General features: G+C 40.3%; 1 protein-coding gene across 1 annotated transcript; it reads left to right on the top strand.

Annotated features, from left to right (window-relative positions):
- The first annotated feature begins 1,095 nt into the window (after positions 1 to 1,095).
- On the top strand, positions 1,096 to 13,955 carry lpla (lipoprotein lipase a). The gene is made up of 10 exons (XM_079695070.1): positions 1,096 to 1,331; positions 2,371 to 2,576; positions 3,229 to 3,408; positions 4,752 to 4,863; positions 5,836 to 6,078; positions 6,826 to 7,068; positions 10,035 to 10,155; positions 10,966 to 11,148; positions 11,589 to 11,696; positions 12,640 to 13,955. Exons 1-10 carry the CDS (start codon positions 1,232 to 1,234, stop codon positions 12,689 to 12,691), a joined length of 1,548 nt encoding a protein of 515 aa, XP_079551196.1. The 5' UTR covers positions 1,096 to 1,231; the 3' UTR covers positions 12,692 to 13,955.
- Positions 13,956 to 21,554: the final 7,599 nt, after the last annotated feature.

Here is a 21,554-nt window from a genome sequence, read left to right as displayed (position 1 = left end):
TCCTCCACCAATAGGAGGCTTTCTCACACCCCCACAGCTCTGAGGATTCGTGGAAGATGATCTAATCTGACCTCAGTGACCTCACCGTGGCATCAAATAACCCATAAAAAATCCCAATATATAGATCTGATAAGGTAAACATCAGTGACAATTTAGTCATAGTTTGAAAGTCTGAAAAGTGTGATCCTCTCGGAAATATGTCTGGAGATGGAGAGTTTTGATGTATTCAGGTATGATACGTTAATCATTTATTAGCTTGTAACAACACTTTATCAAGAGATTTTATTGTTATTAATGGGTTTTCGTTGTATAGTTATTTCTGTTTTTATTTATTTACTAAGGACACATGGAGAGCCGTTTTCTGAGTGCATTATCCCGGTGAAATAAAGTAAATTTCATTAAATTGTAAGAAACAGAACCACAAGTTGACTGTACAAAACATTATATATTTTCTTAACCAAGTACTGTACCAAATCACACATTGAGGTAACTCAGTATACATTTAGTGCCAATGTATGCGCCTTAACAGCTCTGGGAAAAATATTAGACTTTTTACGACATCATTTTTAATTAAATAGTTAATTGTTAGTTAAAAAATATTTTTTTACACAGAACATTTTGCATTGTTACAAAAAAAACCCATCAGTAATAAAATCAAATGGTTTATAATGTAGGATTAAATATACTGACAGGGGCAATTTTCGCACTTTATTTATTTTACTAATAATACTGCGTACTTTTACTGTAGTAACAATTACAATTCACGATTTTACTTTCGCTTAAATATGTCAAAACAACAATGAATCTCATAAATCACGGTTGTCCTTTTCAACAACCTTGTACACGTTATAAAAAACTAATTTTCACAATGAGAGTTTGTTCCTGTTCTTTCTCTGTAACCTTTAAACACCTTGTTTTAAATGTGGAAATCTATTGATAGAGACCCTTCCGCTGCTGTTACTCAGCCTTAATGTGATTGATTTCAGTGAATCAGAGATGGGACAAAGTTTAAACCCCGCCCCCCAACTCTCAGCCAATCAGGTGTGAGTATTCAAATGAGCCACCCATAAAGATGACTTGGAGCGGCAACGGTGACAGACCATAAGAAACTTTACACTAAACCGCAACTGCTGACACTTTTGTGCTTTAAAACACTCGCTTGGATATACAACAATTTTTTTAAGCCCTTTTTTTCATTCAGGATATTCTAGAAAAAAAACTTCTCATTAATATGGGAAAAGAAAATATCTGTTTTTTGTCTGTTTGGATAATTTTGGGAAAAATCTTTGCAACTTTTTCTTCTGAGCCTGAACTCACCACCACTGAGTTTGGTAAGAACCTCCCTTACCGTTGTGTTTTTTTTATTATTGAGATAACCTGTTTGGCAGATTATTGATATGGTGATTCATCGGCAGTAGTTTTAGGAATAATAAGCAGGTTAATGATTGCATGCTGTTCCGATGTGACCGAGAGTAACCCTGCTCAGGTCTGCAGGTCTGCATCCCATTTCAGTGCCTCAGGTCCATGTGTGCATGAAGAGACCCGGCTGCTGCAGGCCTTTTGTCTGGAGAAAGGACAGAGGAAAAGGACACACTAACATACAAAAACAGAGCATTTCAAAACAAAATCGCATTGTTTGTCGAGTTAAAATACAAAAACAATTATTTCAGAAATACTTATACCCCCCTATGTGGTGACATTCCGCCACTTTAAACCAATTAGCTGTTATCTGATTATTTTTCAAAGACTCAAAACAAAACAGTGGAAGAATGTTATTCGTTTTTTTTTACCCCGATTTATTTTTCAGAAATGGACTCAATCCCTTTAGGAATTAAAATCTTTTTAAGTCTAATTCATTTTATGCACTTTATGAGACAAAAGGGGGCGACACTGCCATGCTCTATGTCTCTACTGGAACAGGGTGTTAATAGTGGTCACTTTATATGTTTCAGAAGATCAGCAACGTGTGGTAATCTGCATGAAAAATATAGGTTTATTGTTGTTATTATGTCTGGTGCAACTGTCCAAACTATTTTTAAACTGTTGCTTGGTTTTTGTTGTTGTTGTTTGTGTGCATAAAACTGGAAGGTGTTATATGTTATACATGTACATTATATCCTAGTGACGATCCCTGATTTGTGCATGCAATCCTCTACATTTCTGTCATGCCATCATAATCTAATTTCCTGTGTGTGTGTGTGTGTGTGTGTGTGTGTGTGTGTGTGTGTGTGTGTGTGTGTGTGTGTGTGTGTGTGTGTGTGTGTGTGTGTGTGTGTGTGTGTGTGTGTGTGTGTGTGTGTGTGTGTGTGTGTGTGTGTGTGTGTGTGTGTGTGTGTGTGTGTGTGTGTGTGTGTGTGTGTGTTGTAACAGTAAACAGCACAGTGACCGATGCTCCCCTGCACTCCAACACCGAGTGGATCAAAGACTTCACTGACATTGTGACCAAGTTCTCCCTGCGCACTCAGGACATCCCTGACGAGGACATGTGTTACATCGTGCCCGGCAGACCGGAGACCATCAAAGAGTGCGAATTCAAGCCCGAGACCCAGACCTTCATCATGATTCATGGCTGGACGGTATGTAAAACGAAATTTAATTCATGTGGAGTTGTTAAAAAAGTGCCTCATTTGTAAGTTAAGCGTGTATTTGTGTGATGTGCATGTAGGTAATGTCGTTAACCATTGGTAATACGGGAGAAATGTACTGAGAATTTGATTCTTTTACATTCATACTGGTTAATTTAATCATTGAAATAACAAAACAAACATGTTAAGAAGAAAATATATGTCATTCTGCATCTCCGTGTTCTTTATTATTATGACACAACATAAGGGTCACTGTTTTGATTATATCTTTAAAAATCTACTACTGATACTGAGAGAAACAGATGTTTTGAAATTACACCAATGAGAAAATGCCCAAAACAGTGCATTGCATAACCATTAAATAGAATTTGAGTCTTGCCAATGACAACAAACTAATCATAAATGTTGATCCAAGTTGAAAATGATGAGCATCTGTACATTATATTCACATTTCACGCTGAGGGCAGTGAGTTCTCTCTGCAGGCATCTCCTCTGTAATGTGATTTACAGCCAGTCAGATTTGAACCTGATGACACTTTGGCTTCATTCCAACCACAGCATGACCACCGAACGAGGGGCTAAGGCCACAATAAATCACGCCACCCTGCAGCTGACACTAGAAGATGTGTGTGTGTTTCTGTAGGTGACAGGCATGTTTGAGAGCTGGGTGCCCAAACTGGTGTCTGCTCTGTACGAGCGAGAGCCCAACGCCAACGTCATCGTGGTGGACTGGCTGACCCGAGCCAACCAGCACTACCCGACCTCCGCCGCCTACACCAAGCTGGTGGGCCGCGACGTGGCCAAGTTCGTCACCTGGATCCAAGTGAGTCCAAGTTTTGATCTAATAATAATAATATGTTTTATTCAAGGCGCCTTTCATGACACCCAAGAACACCGTACAATTATTATTATATTATTCAGGGGAGACAGGTGATAGGGAGCACCACAGTGAGTAGGCTGATCTGAACAGGTGGGATTTGAGGAGGGACGTGAATGTGGTGATTGGGTCAGACTGTCGGATGTGAAGGGGGAGGGAGTTCCAGAGTTTGGGAGCAGTGCAGCTAAAAGTTGCACTGCTGGCTAACAACTGGAACATATACTGCTCATGGTCCATGTCCAAAAGTGGAATTTATCCACCTCGTCATTTATTGTCCGACAGATTCTTTGATAATCTGACAGCCAGACCCGGGCGATATGTTAATATTATATCCTTATTTTGATTTGAGACTAGATTTTGGATTTTTATAACATCATAAATGTTGATTTCTCCTGGTTTAGATGGTTAGTGATGTCATTTTATAAAAGTACCAGATTTTCTATTATCTACTTTCACCAAATGACTCATTTTATCCACATTACTGATGATTATTTATCAAAATTCATGTCAATATTTTGTAAAAGCATCAGTCGTCAACTGACCTTTGTTACTAGTAAGCCTAAAAGATCGCCACAATATCACTATCAAGTATTTAGTTTCAAAATATTGTGATATTTGATTCTTCTCTATCCTATCGCCAAGCCCTACTGCCAGCAAAGATATGAGAGCAGCCAATAAATCTGTCACAAATTTGTATCGGATGATTTAATGCTTTTGATACCAGCAGGGCTCTAAGGTTTTCGGACTGGTTCTGATTCTAAACGCTGTGAGTGTGTGTGTGTGTGTGTGTGTGTGTGTGTGTGTGTGTGTGTGTGTGTGTGTGTGTGTGTGTGTGTGTGTGTGTGTGTGTGTGTGTGTGTGTGTGTGTGTGTGTGTGTGTGTGTGTGTGTGTGTGTGTGTGTGTGTGTGTGTGTGTGTGTGTGTGTGTGTGTGTGTGTCTGTGTGTGTGTGTTTCATTGCCATGTCTACATTAGCCTCTCATTACAAGGCTGAGTATTGAGTGGAGTGCAGACTTTGTTCGATCGACATCAATGCAAACAGAGGCTTTAGGCATAAACGCTCTCACCTGTTTGTCTACGTGCGTTCCAAGCTTGCTTAATTTATTTGGCAAACCACACAATTGTACAAACTATTCTTTGTTTTGGATCCAGACTCCATTAATACTTGAACAGAGTGCTGCAGTGCTTTGCCAAGAACAGCCTTGCGCAAGTCTGTGGGGTTCACCTTTGAACTGTTTGAACCCATATCAACATGTTCCTCTGACACGTTTCATTCTCCTTCACCTTCAGAAAGAGCTGCAGCTGCCCTGGGAGAGGCTCCATCTACTGGGGTACAGTCTTGGAGCGCATGTGGCAGGAATTGCCGGAGACCTTACTGACCATAGAATCAGCAGAATAACAGGTGAGGACATCTTAAAGAGGCCCTATCATAACTCCTTTGTTTACTTCTATAACAATCGTGCTTCTATTGGCTAGCGTTCCAACACATTGTACGTGATAGGCTAAGGGGCGGGACATCTCTAAGGTGTTGACCAATCAGCTAACCAATCAGAGCAGACTGGGCTCTGGTTTCAGACAGAGGGTGAAAAGAGGTGCTGCAGCACAGGCAGTATGAGAAGAATAAAGAGCTTTTTGGACATTAAAGCACGGAGACATGTCCCAGTAGAGACACTACATACTGATATGAACTTGAAAATGAGCATAATATGTCCCCTTTAACCAACGTATTCTCTGCTGCTTCCTCTACATACAGAGAAACTGGAAAGTGTCTTACATGTTGCTGTGTACAACCATGTGTTTTAGCTCTAAGCCTTTTTTCTTATTTAATAGGCGCTTATAATGTCCACAGTTTCTCTCTGAGGGAATGATTTCACACGTACAAACCTACCATAAAACACTGTAATATAATATCAGGGCCCTGCTCGTAAAAACAACACACCAGTGAAATGTAATCTGCTGCATTCCTGGCCTGTATTGTCTGCATGTGGCCGTGTAGCAGGTCCAATCCCACTATTATGCGAGGCAGGAGGAAATTAAGAATTAACAATCACTGCGTCACATTGTTCTGAGCTCCTGCAAAGCTGCAAAAAGAGACCAAATGAAACCCAAAACTAAAATGCTTCAAAGTACAGTTTTATAGGTAAGATAAGATAAGATCAAATGGACCTCTATTAATCTCCGTGGGGAAATTCAGTATTTTAACAGCAACAGGGTAAGAATGAAAAACAGAACAGCACAGATTAGAGGTAGATAAATCCATAGAAAGAAACATGTCTTCTGCTTTGATGTGGGTCAACTAGTGTCTACGCACTCTTTCTTCATGGAGAATGTGCAGAATCGGCCCTAACAACTCTTTCTCTGTTTTCGTCTCTAGGTCTCGATCCTGCAGGCCCCACCTTCGAGCATGCAGACAATCGGAACATTTTGTCCAAAGAAGATGCCCAGTTTGTGGACGTCCTGCACACCAACACCAGGGGGTCCCCGGACCGCAGCATCGGCATCCAGAGACCCGTGGGCCACATCGACATTTACCCCAACGGAGGCACTTTCCAGCCGGGCTGTGACATCCAGAACACACTGATGGGCATCGCACTGTCGGGCATCAAGGGCCTCCAGAGTACGTACTCACATCACTTCTCATTGTTCCTTCCTTTACTCTGCTTGAGATGATGCTCTGGGCTGGGTTTACAGAGAAGACCTGTTTGGTGTGAGACATCAGGGGCCAGAAGTGAACCCATAAATATGCCTGTAACCATTGAATATTGTCTTTATTAATCTTTTGGCCTATATAATGTCAGAAAATAGTGAAATATGTCCATCCCAGTTTCTACAAAGTCCAAGGTGATGTCTTAAAATGTCATCTTGTTTCAGTTCAAAACCCACAGATGTTTAGTTTATTATGAAATATGAGAAAAAAGCAGGGAACTCCACATTTGAGAAGCTGCGAACAGTATGTCATGCCAAACATTGAATGAAAATAACTTTATGATTGGATTATCAGATTATTTGTAGGTTATTTATCTGTTGATGGACTAATCGCAGCTGTACGAGAACCTGTTGTTCAGACTGTAGTTGTTAACAGTTTCTATAGGCTTTTGTAAATTGACAAACAGACACTTTGAGATTGTAAAAGCTTTCACGGCTGCAAGGTAAATACGTTTTTCTACAGGCAGAGATTCACAGTTTGTCCTCCAGCTCAGCATCTGTAGGTGTTTTAACTGAGCAATGCAGAACTAAGTGAGAAATGCCTCTTGGGTCAGCCCTGACACGTAAAGACCCATAAAAGCTACACATGAGGAAGAAATTCTCTCGTTTAGCATGACGCAGTGGTTTCACAGCTTCTGTACTCTCTGGTGTGCTGCAGATATGGACCAGCTCGTCAAGTGTTCTCACGAACGCTCCATCCACCTGTTCATCGACTCTCTGCTGAACACGCAGCAGCAGAGCATGGCGTACCGCTGCAACTCCAGAGAGACCTTCAACAAGGGCATGTGCCTGAGCTGCAGGAAGAACCGCTGCAACAAGCTGGGCTACAACATCAACAAGGTCCGCATGACCCGCAGCGTCAAGATGTTCCTCAAGACCCGCGACATGAGTCCCTACAAAGGTAAACGCCCAGAGATACAACATTTGATGAAGCGCTTGTAGCTCAGATTTAAAAGTATCCTGATATAAAACTAGATTACGTCAAAGTATTTGGATTGATAATTGTCTTTTCCTAGTTTTAAAGGCTCCACTGTGGAACATTTTCTACATCAACACAACTCTTCTAGTATTTGCCTTAACCAACTTAGCCTTCATATCACCTTTTATGACGACTCTTCATCAAAAATCTCATTGTGTAAATATTTGATGAAAGCAGCAGCACTGAACACCACCGTGTTGTCGCGACATCAATATCGAAGTATTGATCAAAAATATAGATTTCTCTTTTTTGGTTCATAACGCCAAGCGCTACCGTGATTTATTAAATAAATGTGTTAAAAAATGTTATATTTACCAGGGTTAGTACGGTCATTAAAAACCTGGAAAAGTCATGGAAATTCAAAATGTAAATTCCAGGCCCTGGAAAAGTCATGGAAAACAATATTTTTCCCAAAGTCTTTGAAAAGTCATGGAAATGTAACCAGTTGCATCAAATATAATTTATATTTTATCTAATCGCCAGAATAGTAATACTATAACGATAATAAATGCTGTATCGTATAATAATGAAACGTAAAATGGCATTTAACTGACGAGGTGTTTTGCTGGTGAGAGATTTTTACAATCACGCCCTCTAGTCTACTGTGGCTTTAGCGTGTAGAAGCTAGTAAGCCTATTTGATTTGTTTTAGAGAGACACAGCATGTTTCATATGCAGACCTTATTTTCCAGCTTTCCATGTTAAAATAAAAAAATGTTTCCGTGGTAACGCTGAGAAAGAGTACTTTTTTTGGTCATGGAAAATGAGGTAGAGGTCATGGAGAAATCATTGGTGAAAAAGTGTATGAACCCTGATTTACGAAACAGATATACCAATATTGTGTAAAAACAGCACCTCTTTTTTTATTTCCATTTTCCGAACCTTTTTAAAATGTCTTTCCATTGTCACTTTGTCTCCTTCTCCCAAAGCCTCACACAAAGTGAAGTATTTGCCTAAAAAACATGTAAAAACGCACAATAACCAATTTATATATTTGAAAAGGACGGTACAACTTAATGAACATCGGTGTAAAATAAAATGTTTTGGGTTTAGCAGATAAAAGAAACAGATTACAAGTCAATAGAAAAGACAAAATAAAACATTTCAAGTTAAAAGTGATCACAGTTAAAGATGAATTCGACGTTCTACTTTTCTGACGATATCACACTAATATCGTTGAAGTGAATTCTTTAGGCCACCGTGATCGTGGAGGGAGAATCTTTGAGCTACTGTAGAGAAGTTGTGTTGGTTTATATTGTGTAAAGAGGATTAGAGAGCGCGGAGTTAATGGATGCACATACCATAATTGGAGTAATCCTCAATGTGTGAGCTCCTGTTGTTGAATGTACTTATTGGTGAGGTGGAATTAGTACAGCTGGTGTTCACACAGGGTGTCCGCGGGGTCTTAAAAAGTATTAAAAGTTGACAAATCAATTTAGCGAAAATGAAGGCTATTAAAAAGTATTAAACGGCATTCTCCAAGGTATTACATTTTGTAGCTTGTTTTCAATAAGTATATCCATTGTCCAAAGAGGTTGTATTCTACAGTCTGCCTGAATGTGATCATTGCGTAGGTGTGTAGTGTGATTCTGTGTAGTTTATTTATGGCATCCCGTTGGATTTGACGTCATCTGAACAGGACATCGCACGCTCACTGCTTGATAGCGCGCAAAGCTCCGTTTACGCCGGTTGCTAAGCAACATCGTTATGGGGAAATGCAAGTCTGCGTCCAAATGGTTGGAAGATAAGGAGGAAGGACAATCCATACTGTATATAGTCAATGTGAGGTAAAGTGTGTCGTCAAGGTAACCGGTTAAAACTCAAAGTTGCGATGAGGTCTTAAAATGTATGGAAAGGGTCTTAAAAAAGGTCTTTAAAGGTTTTACATCTGACTTCAGGATTCCTGCATAGACCCTGTAACAGTCTCCTCACAACTTTCACACATGCTGTAGACATGATGAAGAGGTCATGGGTATTTTAGTTGCTCCGAGAACGCGACACCGCTGCATGTGATACAATGGAAAAGTTATTTTAGGATCAATTTGTCTCTGTGCACAGATTAGCATGTTTACTAAATCTGAAAATATGTATAATGGTGTACGAATGTCACCAACAAGGATTTAGCACAAATCTGAGCGCTGTGAGAGTCACATGGAGATGAAAAGGTTACATAAGGGCTTTTGAAGTTATAACACCAACTTTAAGTAGTGGTATGAGCGACGTAAGGCCGGTAGGGAGGCGTGTGGCGCAGTGGATAGAGCCTGGGTGTGTTTCTCATTCTCGAGTAAAGCTGCTCCAGAGCCACTATTTCAAGCAAACTACGTCATCGAGTGCCGCCGAAGGACTTTTCCAATGTCCAGCATACTTGGAATTCTACCGAGCTCGGTGTGCTTCGTAGCGAGACATTTCGAGGCTACACATGTGTAGACTCTGCAGTCTTAAAATCCCCACAATGCTTTGCGCACGGACCAATTTCCCCAAATCTGTGGTGGAAATTGTAAGGCGAGGCCTCTCATATGACGCACACCTGCGCACTTGCTAGCCTGTTCCACTCTTCGTTTTCCGAATGCCAGGAAGTATCCTTGCCTCGCTTCTGAAGGAAGTGACTCGGAAGACATGTGCTACCAAGCAAGCATCCTCGAGATTGAGAAACACCCTTGATGTTTGGATCAGGGGAGCACAGGTTCAAACCCCGCTGCAGTCAGCATGTCGTTGTGTCCCTGAGACACTTCACCACAAATTGCTCCTGTGGGATTGTCCACAGTATTGAGTGTGTGAGTCGCTTTGGATAAGAGCGTCTAACAAGTAACATGTCATGTAATGGTAGCTGAGAACACATTTAGCTCTGAAAGTGTCTGAGGTTTAAACTGTGTGTTTCTTCTCTCGTAGTTTTCCACTATCAAGTGAAGGTGCATCTCTTCGGTAAGGACATCATGAGCTTCAACGAGCAGCCGATGAAGATCTCTCTGTTCGGCACCCACGGAGAGAAGGAGGACATCCCCTTTGTCCTGTACGTAACTTATATATTTGAAATTGTTATGTGAAAGTCAAAACACAATCATACCTGATCCGCTGATACTTGTTGCTGGACATTTGCATTCGCATAGTTTGATGTTTCCTTTGACTTCTTTGTTTAGTGTTGCTTTGCAGTCTTTGCACATGTGACGCTTCTTAGAATTAGAAATCAGAATCAGAAACAGGTTTATTACCAGGTAAGGTATAAGGTTTATTTATAGAGCACATTTTCAGACACAGAGGCAATTCAAAGTTCTTTACATAATCTTTAACACTTAATAAGAAGACAACAGAAAGGAACACAATAAATACACATAATGGAATAACAGATTCATAAAAACCATGCATACAAGAGATGCAGAAAAGTTTAAAAACAACATTATAAATACGGTAGGAGCTTAAACAGGTAGGATGACACGTACGAGGAAGTGGACTTGATGTCATGGTGCATACATAAAAGTAAAACAAAAATTAAAAACACAGATAGAGAACTATTTTAAGAAATAATAACAAATATTTAAAAAAATATAGTGAAATATAGCAGTATTTACATAGAAAGAAATAATAACATTTGGCAGTAATAAAATAAAAAAACAGATATTGTGTACAAAACAATAGTTTGCTATCTGTGTTCTTTAAAAAAATAAATATTTAGATTTTGATGTGCACCATGACATCAAGTCAAATTCCTCGTACAGCACGTGTCAACCGACCTGCTAATAAACCTGATTCTGATTCAAAACAGTAAAGATGGTAAATACCAGCTGCAGGTTATTGAGCGTCCCTCCTCCTCTCCCCCCCACAGGCCGGTGCTGGGAAGTAACACCACCCTGTCCTTCCTCATCACCACCGATGTGGACATTGGAGACCTGATGATCGTGAAGCTGCGCTGGGAGAAGGAATCCATGATCAGCTGGTCCGACTGGTGGGGCAGCAGCAAGTTCCACATCAGGAAGATGCGCATCAAGGCCGGGGAGACGCAGTCCAAGTAAGCTCACAAAAACATGATGATCTAGCACAGGGGTGTCCAAACTTCTTTCACCCGGGGCCACATACAGAAAAACATACGAAGGGCTGGGCCGCTCACTAGAGGTTTATATTGCCTCATAAGTTCAGTTATCAAAATCAATCAAATGCATTGTGGGCCGTATTCCATTATACTGTTTGGCCGTAGTTTGGAAACCTCTGATCTAGTGTAAACCAGAACAGATCCAGTGAGAACTCAGACTGTAGACTTGTGGTGACTGGAGCATTAAAAAGCTTCTATTTGTATGTCTGTTTCTTCTGCTGTTAAGTATGGAGGAGACTTAGACTTAAGATTTTCATTGCCAACAACTAGCTGCGTGACAAATGAAGCCTTTGAATCCTTTTGAGAATGTATTACATTTTGTATTTAAGTTTTTCATTTATTGTTTTGCTTGATTTCAGGGTGATCTTCAGCTCAAAAGACGGAGAGTTTGCCTTCCTCTCCAGAGGAGGAGAAGCTGGAGTCTTTGTGAAGTCAAGCGAAGACAACATGAGCCGTAAAGAGAAATTGTAAGTTTAGAAAAATGCTTTTTTATTTTGATATATATTAAACCTCTTGTTAAAGGTCATCTATTATGCAAAATCCACTTGTTCATGTCTCTTCTACATCAACATGTGTCCCCTCTTCTTCATGTCTCTTCTACATCAACATGTGTCCCCTCTTCTTCATGTCTCTTCTACATCAACATGTGTCCCCTCTTCTTCATGTCTCTTCTACATCAACATGTGTCCCCTCTTCTTCATGTCTCCTCTACATCAACATGTGTCCCCTCTTCTCCATGTCTCTTCTACATCAACATGTGTCCCCTCTTCTCCATGTCTCTTCTACATCAACATGTGTCCCCTCTTCTTCATGTCTCTTCTACATCAACATGTGTCCCCTCTTCTTCATGTCTCTTCTACATCAATATGTGTCCCCTCTTCTTGATGTCTCTTCTACTCAGCATGTGTCCCCTCTTCTTCATGTCTCTTCTACATCACCATGTGTCCCCTCTGTGGAAAGAGACTCTGAAAGTTTCAGGAACAAAGATTCTCTCTCTTTTTGTCCTGATCCATTTTTATAAAAACCTGTCTGAAAATGAGCTGATCAGATTTTGGCCACTTTATGATGTCATAACGATGTTTTTTTGGCTTGTGTAACCATTAGCCAATCAGCAACCAAGCTAACCCCCCCCCCCTTATCACCTGAATCTCCTCCTAGAGCACCATTGAGTTCTTTGTAACCAAATGTCTCTCAGAGGGGCGTGGGGAGGGGCTCCTTATTTTCATCTAAAGTAACACACAGAGAATCAGCACTTTGGAAACAGGGCTGAAACAGAGGGGATTATGGGTAATGCTGCAATGATCTGTTTGGTGTTTGGAGCCAAACAGTATGATAGGGGACCTTTAAAAGTGACGTTCTCTTGATTTATCAGAAGCTCTCCGGCTCACTGTCGTCTTTTCTCCCCCTCAGGATGCACAAGCTGAAGACGCAGGGCAGTCTTTTCGGGCAGATTGAAGTCTGAAATTGCACTTGAACACACCACGCACATCATTCTCTCCATGTAGACATGGACAGCACAGAGCAACACTGGGAACGCCTTTGCAATAACTGGACTTTTACTGGATGCTGCGTTTTTTTTCGGACTTTCTCCCTTTTTCCCAGTGCAACCAGAAGAACCTCGTCCTCCGTGCTGGACATCAATCTGCTCTTCTTACTCTCTCTCTCTCTCTCTGTATAATCTGCTGCTCAAAAAGGTTACAGTTCATGATGATGTGCTCACATATGACAAAGTAACACTTTCAGTAGCTCTCATATCTTTGTAATCATCTGTTTATGCTTTTGTAGCCCACATGTACTGTTTATAGTGAATTTGATGCATATTGAACCCTTGAAGTGGTGTGTTTGCCTTGCCTATGTGAACTTGGATTATGGTTGGTGTATAAATGATTCAGAGTGAAAGGCTTAATCTAGGCACATTTTCTTTTTTTTTAATTGTCTCAAATGTTTGTCTTTACCGAACCACTAATCGCCAACAATCAACAGGGACCAAAGAAGTATTTACTGTCTACTGAGCGGAGAATCACAGTGGTCTTTGTAAATATCGTTTTAATCAGTATAATATATATATTGTAATATGAGTCATGTGTTGATATCAGATCTCGTGAAGCCTTGCTTGTTCATTTGTTTTGGTTATTGTGTCACTGGTCACTTTAAAAGGCTCCCCTGCAGCCATGTAGACGGAAAGTCATTGAGATTGCTGTTGAGTGAGGATATGCATTTTGTAGATTAGGTATATTTTTTTTGTTATGAAAGTGGTCAATTTGAAATCCAGTGTTTGCTAGGTGCTTCCTAATTACTTCCTGAATGGGTCAACAGAGTCTCGACTGTAACAGTTTACCTCATTGACTGAGCTCCGCCTACAACATGCCCTTATTTTAAAAAGGTAAAACATTACACAATTACTGAAAAATGAATATGCAAGCCGAGGTAAATTGTGATGGACTGGCCTACTTGTTAGCCATAATACATGTCAAGATTATTGTATTTATGGAAATGTACATTTATATATTTGTATATTAAGCTGTAATATATTTTTTGGCAGGCTTCTATTGTCGTATGTATTTTTATAAATGAAGCGTTTTGTGATTTTATGCAAAAGGCTTTTGGAAGATCGATCAAATTGGTTTCCATGCCAGCTTTTCAGTGAACTCACTTTGATAACCTGAAATGCAGTGCACTGTATAAATAAAGTCACCAGGATGGTTCAATAAAAGAGATAAACCACATATTCCAATATTTCTGTTGATTTTAGATTTAAAAACATTGATTAACAGATTTTGGAACTGCTTGGGAGTTCTTACTATTTCCTGAATGATAAACGCTGCAGGAACCTCAAACATCACTGCATGTAACTCTGTGTCTGACGTTGAGCAGTTATAAAACATCTGTCCGTCATCAAAGTAATGCTTACATCACAGAAAGCTAAGATCAATGTATATGAATGTTTTCATATGATTGAGGACGTCAAGATATCAACTAGCAAATAACGAACATGTGCATTGGAAGTAATGGCAAGTTGAAGTTAAATTAGAAAATCTCATTCATTGTGTACAATCAAAGCAGCAGAGAAATCAGCCACTGTTTGTTCCATTGGTGCCGCCAAGGTCTGAAAAGAGACAATTTGGCAAGATGGTGACAGATGGCCTCATTTGGATAGAAGCATAGGTGAAAGGACCAAGGAAGAACCCGATCACTCTAAATTACGGGGAAGATATTACATTTCTATGGTAGCATAATCTCAAAGTATAGATGAGGTCCACAGGACTGGTTGTTAGGGTCACAATTGAGGTTTACATATTGCTCAAAAGCGGCCATCAACACCAAATCCTACCAAAGAGATTAAGATAAGATAAGATGGTACTTTACTGATCCCAATTTGGGAAATAGTTTTTGTTGCAGCAGCCTAAAAGACAAGGCATTTTACAATAAAACAAGAAATAAACAACAATAGAAAGAAAAGAAAAGAAAATATACATGTTGAAATAGAAAATATACATGTAAATATTACATATATATATATACATAAATATATGACATATGGAATATTAAATATCAAATATTGAACAGATTATATATGTGTAAAATGTACAATGTGGTTTTATTCCAAGAGAAACTATTGAGCAGAGAGTTCTCTTCCAGCCAGAGGGGATTTATTGTACAGTGTTAATGCAGTGGGCAGGAATGTGTTCCTGTATCGGTCCTTGTCAGCAGTCTGCTCCGTTCACTGTCCAGCTGCAGGTGGAGAGGATGGGTGGGGTTACCCATGATGGACAACAGCCATCAGCCAACAGAGATTACAGTTCAAGTCTTAAGAACTTGGAGGGTGCGCATCAATCTAAATAGCAGATAGCGTTGGTGTAATTTAACAATAATGGCCATAGACAACTGTTCTACTTTTGGAGCTAGTGCCAGCTTCTTGGCCACTTAGCAAAGGATGCAATGCATTTTATTTTTACATGGAGCCTTAATTTCCCCTGGAGATCGAACATGGGTCCAACAGAATCGCAAAATGAAAACAAGGCTTATAGTGAACTAATCTAAATGCCCATGGTGTCATCATCCTACTGCCATGACATTGTGAGGTTCATAGCCTACTGCCTGTTATCAGCAGCTATGCCCAAACACCTGGAGGCCGTCAGCTCCTCGATTGTGGCTGACATGGTGGGAAATACCAAGAACTGTGAAAAATGTAACACTCAAAATCATTTAAAATGTGTTTAATATGAAGCTTTAGTCCATATGCACATCTTTGTATTGTTACATGTTATGCCTTCATCTAATCAGAGTTCACTCAAATGACAGTACTGTGCATGTGCTATTGTGCCACTGATTTATAGTCTTGTGTATTGAGTTAGTAAGGAGAGTTTTAAGTGAGGAGAAACTCCACGGAGCGGCTTGACTCAAAGTGCCCTCCGGAGGTTATATCGTTAACAGACACATGTGTTTCCCAGCAGAACGCAATGTACAGAGAGGATCTTTGACGTCTGAGAAACAAGTTCAAAGCATTTCTTTGAGGCAATGGACAGCCTTTCTGCCTCACCTTTCCATTATGAGGTCAGTATGAACCTCACAATGTCATGGCTGTAGGATAATGACACCGTGGGCATTTAGATTCGTTCACTATAAGCCTTGTTTTCCTTTTGCGATTCTGTTGGACCCTATGTTCGATCTCCAAGGAGATAAGTTACAATTTTTTCCCATTCTAAGAAGCTGGCACTAGCTCCAAAAGTAGAACAGTTGTCTATGGCCAACGCTATCTGCTATTTAGATTGATGTGCACCCTCCAAGTTCTTAAGGCTTGAAATGTATTCTCTTTGGTAGGATTTGGTGTTGTTGGCCGCTTTTGAGCAATATGTAAACCTCAATTGTGACCCTAACAACCAGTCCTGTGGACCTCATCTATACTTTGAGATTATGCTACCATAGAAATGTAATATCTTCCCCGTAATTTAGAGTGATCGGGTTCTTCCTTGGTCCTTTCACCTATGGTTTTATCCAAATGAGGCCATCTGTCACCATCTTGCCAAATTGTCTCTTTTTAGACCTTGGCGGCACCAATGGAACAAACGGTGGCTGATTTCTCTGCTGCTTTGATTGTACACAAGGAATGAGCTTTTCTAATTTAACTTTAACTTGCCACTACTTACAATGCACATGTTCATTATTTGCTAGAACATATGGACGTCCTCAATCATATGAAAACATTCATGCACATTGGTCTTAGCTTTCTGTGATGTAAGCATTACTTTGATGACTGTTTGCCTACACAGTGAGCCTTGTGTTTCAGTCGTCTGTGTCACACGCGTCTGATGGAACAGATCCGTTTATATTTCAATCAAAACAGCTGTTCACACAGGCTGCGTAACAGCTCATACTTCACATTCACTTGATGCACAGCTGTGACCCAAAGCAGCTGTGTGTTAAACTCAAGCCTCATGGTGAGAGACCTACATTTGGTACAGTGCCGAAACGCTACAACATAAGTTATATTACACCATGCAGCCTGCAGAGACTCTGTGTTGTCTTTTATACCAAACATAAAGGGGAAGACGCTCATCTAAACATCTCGTCGTCGTGCCAAAAGTGTTGAAAAAGGCTCACAAAAAGCTTCTGATGATATTTTAAAGATGAACTACCCCTCCCACATGGCTAACATCTGTGATGCTGGTCCCACACTAAGGTCATTGTCACTCCGCCAACATCTGAAGCCCCTTGATGCTTCATCTAATAGAGCGGGATTATAGCTGGTTGTTCTCACTAAACCAGCTTTCCTAGAAATCAAAAACATATGACGTAACACTGAATGAACACATGAGAAGGAGTCAAAACAAATCTCTGATTCCTTGAGTTCGTGGATTAGTTCTCCGAAAGAGATTCCCCCTTGGCTTCTTGTTCTGCTGTTGAGCAACTGTTGGGATCTGGAGAAAATCAAAGAAGTGAAAAACCATGAATAACATATCCTGCCATGTTGTTTATCTGATGTGATTATTGTTGGCACTTAAGAGGGTGATATGCTGTAGTTGCTGGCGGTTTTAAAGTTCAGAATTGATCCGATCTTCGAGTTGTGACATCTTTCAACAAAAACAACGTTTACATTTCTCTCAAAAGTTTTCCAAATTAGGATACTACGTTTTCTTCAGATCATCTATTCATCCACCTTTACCTGAAATGACATTTCCGACACCTGTATTTTGTAAATGCTGTATGTTTCCTTTTGTTAAACAGCATGATGAGTTTCTTATGGATTACAAATATATTTTTATTAAGCTACTTTTGAAAGTATTCGCTGAGAATGAGTTTTTTCTTAAAATAAGTCTAAATCAAAAAGCCTAAACATTTTTAGAGGATTTTTGGGGTTTTCCCTTTCCTTTAGAGTGTTACACTGTAGGTTTGTGTGCATGTAAATGGCCTGCACAGGCTCAGATCCCTGTGTTCCCTCCAGGAGTTTCCCTCCCACACACTCCCCCCCCTGCATGACATCACTGTGACATCACTATGTAACACTCGCGCTTCTATTCCCTCCAACACATTGTACGTGGTTAAGGGGCGGGACATCTTTAAGCGGTTGACCAATCACAACAGAGCCGGCCAGCTAACCAATCAGAGCAGACTGGGCTCTGGTTTCAGACAGAGGGTGAAAAGAGGTGCTGCAGCACAGGCAGTATGAGAAACATAAAGAGCTTTTTGAACATTAAACATTTACAAAGCAGATATATTGTGAAAGAATTGCCTCGTGATTTTGTTTTGACGTTGACGAGTTAACGGGTGTCCAAGCCTGGAGTTTTTTTTCTTTCTTTGTGTTTGTTTTTGACGAACAAGATACTCCATAGGGAATTCTCACGTGTGTTTGCACATCCTGAGCCTTTCCTAGAAATCAGCTTAGGTAATAAGTCTTGGAAGAATAAATTAAAGACATGTTGTTGTTTCCAAATGTTGATGTAGGAGTTAGGGCCTGTCCCTTTTTGACTTTCTGCTGGCAGGGAGATCTCTGTGGAGGTCTGGTGTCTGACTCGCTCTCATCACCTCCACCAAATCATGATCACTGGAAATCCAAATACAGTGACTGCTTTTTCGAGGAAAATGACGCCATGTGCACAAGAGAAACATTGAAGTTGTACTGCTGTGTGTGCGTGTGTGTGTGTGTGTGTGTGTGTGTGTGTGTGTGTGTGTGTGTGTGTGTGTGTGTGTGTGTGTGTGTGTGTGTGTGTGTGTGTGTGTGTGTGTGTGTGTGTGTGTGTGTGTGTGTGTGTGTCTTACCATGTATGGCCTGTACTTCATTTAGCAGACAAACACACTTCACATCTAATACCTTTCTGTTCTAATGACTTCATGTTGAGGGGAACAAAGGCATGTGACTTTGTGTAACGATCTGCAGGTTAGTGAAGAATGTGTATTGTGTGAAGACTTGTCCTCACATGCAGACTGTGGGAGGCAAAATTACCGAAACAGCAGTTCATTTTGGTCCAATCAGAGGAGGCTACAGATGCTGCAAACCTGGTGGACAAGATAAAAGCAGAGGGATAGTAAGTTAGTAAAGTGCATCGTAAACAAAACCAGCTGACATTTGTTCAATTGCTTGTGAACCAGGTTGAGTTTTTGAAAATATACCCAATATGAAATAATCATTATTATTTTTACAACTGAGCTGTTGATGTCAGTATACACAGGGAACACATGTATTCCTTAAGTAATGGGACTAAGAGTCTTAAGTCCAGCTAGCAGCTTTGTGAGGCTGCACAGTGATGCTTAGTGAAATGTCACTATGCTAAAATGCTAAGCAGGTGTTATGTTTAGCGATTACAATCTTAGTTTGCATGTTAGCATTCTGACATTTGCTAATTAGCACTAAACCAAAAGATGTTAATGGAAAGTCATTAGTTTTGCACATTCATAAATCAAAGTATTGGACAGAGTCAAATATTATGTGGCAGAGGAGGAGGGGATCGACGGTTCGAATGCAGACTCTGAATTTCACTCTGTGTGGAAAGTCAGACACGCTCTGGGGATCATGAAAACATTTACAACATATCATGGGATTCACTTAGGCAGATATTAACATATTTCACCCTTGAATGGTCTGTAAGCGCATGGCTAAAAGTAGATTTAATAGATAATAAACAGCCTTTTAATTTGAACTGTAGGTGTTAATTGTTATGGTCTGTCTAGGCTATGGCGGGGCCACCAACAGAAGACCACAGGTTATGGGTGTTTCGCAACTTTCGCCCCTTGTAAACAGATGTCTACCCACACCGCCTCCTCAGGATCTGCTCCACATGTGTTTTTCCTCACCTATCACGTACAATGTGTTGGAGCGCTAGCCAATAGCGAGCGTTACATAGGGATGTCACTATATTAGGGAAGTAAACAAAGGAGTCCAATGGAGGCGTCTTGGGGGTCTTTCACATGCACAAAAACCTACCAAGGAAAGTGAAAAACCCCAATGGCATAATAGGGCCCATTTAATTGTATGAGCATGAGCTAGAGACTCATCTAGAGATCCATAAATGACCTGCATGAATATCCGCAGGGCTTCCATCCAAAATAAAGAAAACTATTTTGGGAGTAATAGTAGATTGCAATAATGTGTTAAGAGTCCCTTTAACTATGCTGCTGGTATCACACTCTTGCCCAATAATCAGTCACAATTTCACTGTTTCGTTAAAACACGTGTTACCATTCCTGTGAACTTTATTGTTCCATTGTCCCTCACAGATACAAGAGTGCAACTTTTCAACCATCGCCTCATCGGCCTCCTGCCCAGTTTATCCTGGCATCTGCAGCTCTTGTTTTGGGCAACAAACCAGCGTCTGTGAAGCCAGATAACCTTGCCCCAGCGTGAGCACACAATCCCCAGCTGGCATGTAACAACATTTTTACTCAGTTCGTAAGTGAAATGCACACTCAATAGGTTAAAGGTCAGAGTTTATCAGTGAGCGAGTGCCAGTTTCATTGCAAAATTAAACACACACCATCCAAATGTTGCTGTAATACCAGGGATTCTGCCAAGAGGCCAAGATGCCTGACGGAGCACTGGAGCCTGAATACAGTAGGACACCTTAGAAAATCCCTGAAAAGCTGTATTTAAAATGATGTACTCATTGTTAAAAATCGAATTGATAAAAACATAATTTAAAAAATCTCAAAAGTGTAAGATAATTAAATTAAATTATGGTACACATAAAAGAATATCAACAGGTAGTGGGAAACAAGAGCTACCACTCACATATGGGGGGGTGGGGGGTTGAAACACAGGTGAACACATTTGACAGGAGGAAAAACACAGGGAGTAAAACACAAGGAGAGAATAAATGTCAAAAATAAAACAGAAAACTAAGTTTGTGACAGAAATAGATCTAGTGGGTTCAAAACTGTTTTGGGGGTGTTGGGTTAGGAAGGGCGAGTTCACCTGCGGTCTGCACTCCTCATCTCTGCTAGAGGCTACATTAGCTGCTACTAGCATAACACAAACCTGTTGGTGGTCCAGTTACATTGTGGATAGTGAAAGCACCATGTTTTGACAGCATGACATGAACATGTAACATGCTGAAAATAAAAAAAGGGACATGTCTAATTTTCTGCTGCATTGATTTCAATTCGTTTTTTCTTCGTACTATCTATTGTCAAAGTGCAGTGCAAGAGCGTAGTGGTGAATCAGTTACAGTACATAAGCGTTTTATTAGCCTGTATTGATAATTAATGATTAATGACAGTGTTGTTGTCTAAATAAAACAATACAAGTCGGTCAAACCGACGCTTGCTAGCTTTAGGGACACATATTATCCTCCTAAATGCATGTTTGTGTGTTGTCTGTGTTATTTCCCCTACATCTGCCCTCTGATGCCATGACAGCTTAAATCAGGGGCCCCCAAATGTCAGCCATGATGGTAAACACTGATGTTATATTGTATTTTCTGCTGCAGGACACGACATTGGCTCCTCCTGAAACAACCTGCTTCTCCAGCCCGCCTCTCAAAAATTACTCTATATACTAAGTAAATATTAACCAGGAGGTCTCAAAGTTGTGAATACAGTGATTTATTGATTCCAGGTTTCCTTTTTAATCCGTTTTTTTTATTTGGGGTAACTTTTTCTGGCACCATCTTATTTTTTGTTAAAGCGTATCTTTGTATTAAATACATTTAAAACTTATTATTTTTAACACAGTTTAGTGGTTTTAATGAGAAGTTAACCTGCCAACCAGTGAAGTCACTCTAATAAAGCATTCTAGTGATTTAGTTTACACATAATTTTCCATTCCCCGCCCGCGGACCTGAGCAGCCAATGGCCTTTCAGGATCTATTTAAGACGCGGACAGTCCAAGGTGG

This window comes from Notothenia rossii (genome assembly GCF_949606895.1).
Source record: "Notothenia rossii genome assembly, contig: scaffold_224, whole genome shotgun sequence".
Taxonomy (NCBI): Eukaryota; Metazoa; Chordata; class Actinopteri; order Perciformes; family Nototheniidae; genus Notothenia; species Notothenia rossii.
This window is presented reverse-complemented; position numbering and strand designations above follow the sequence as displayed.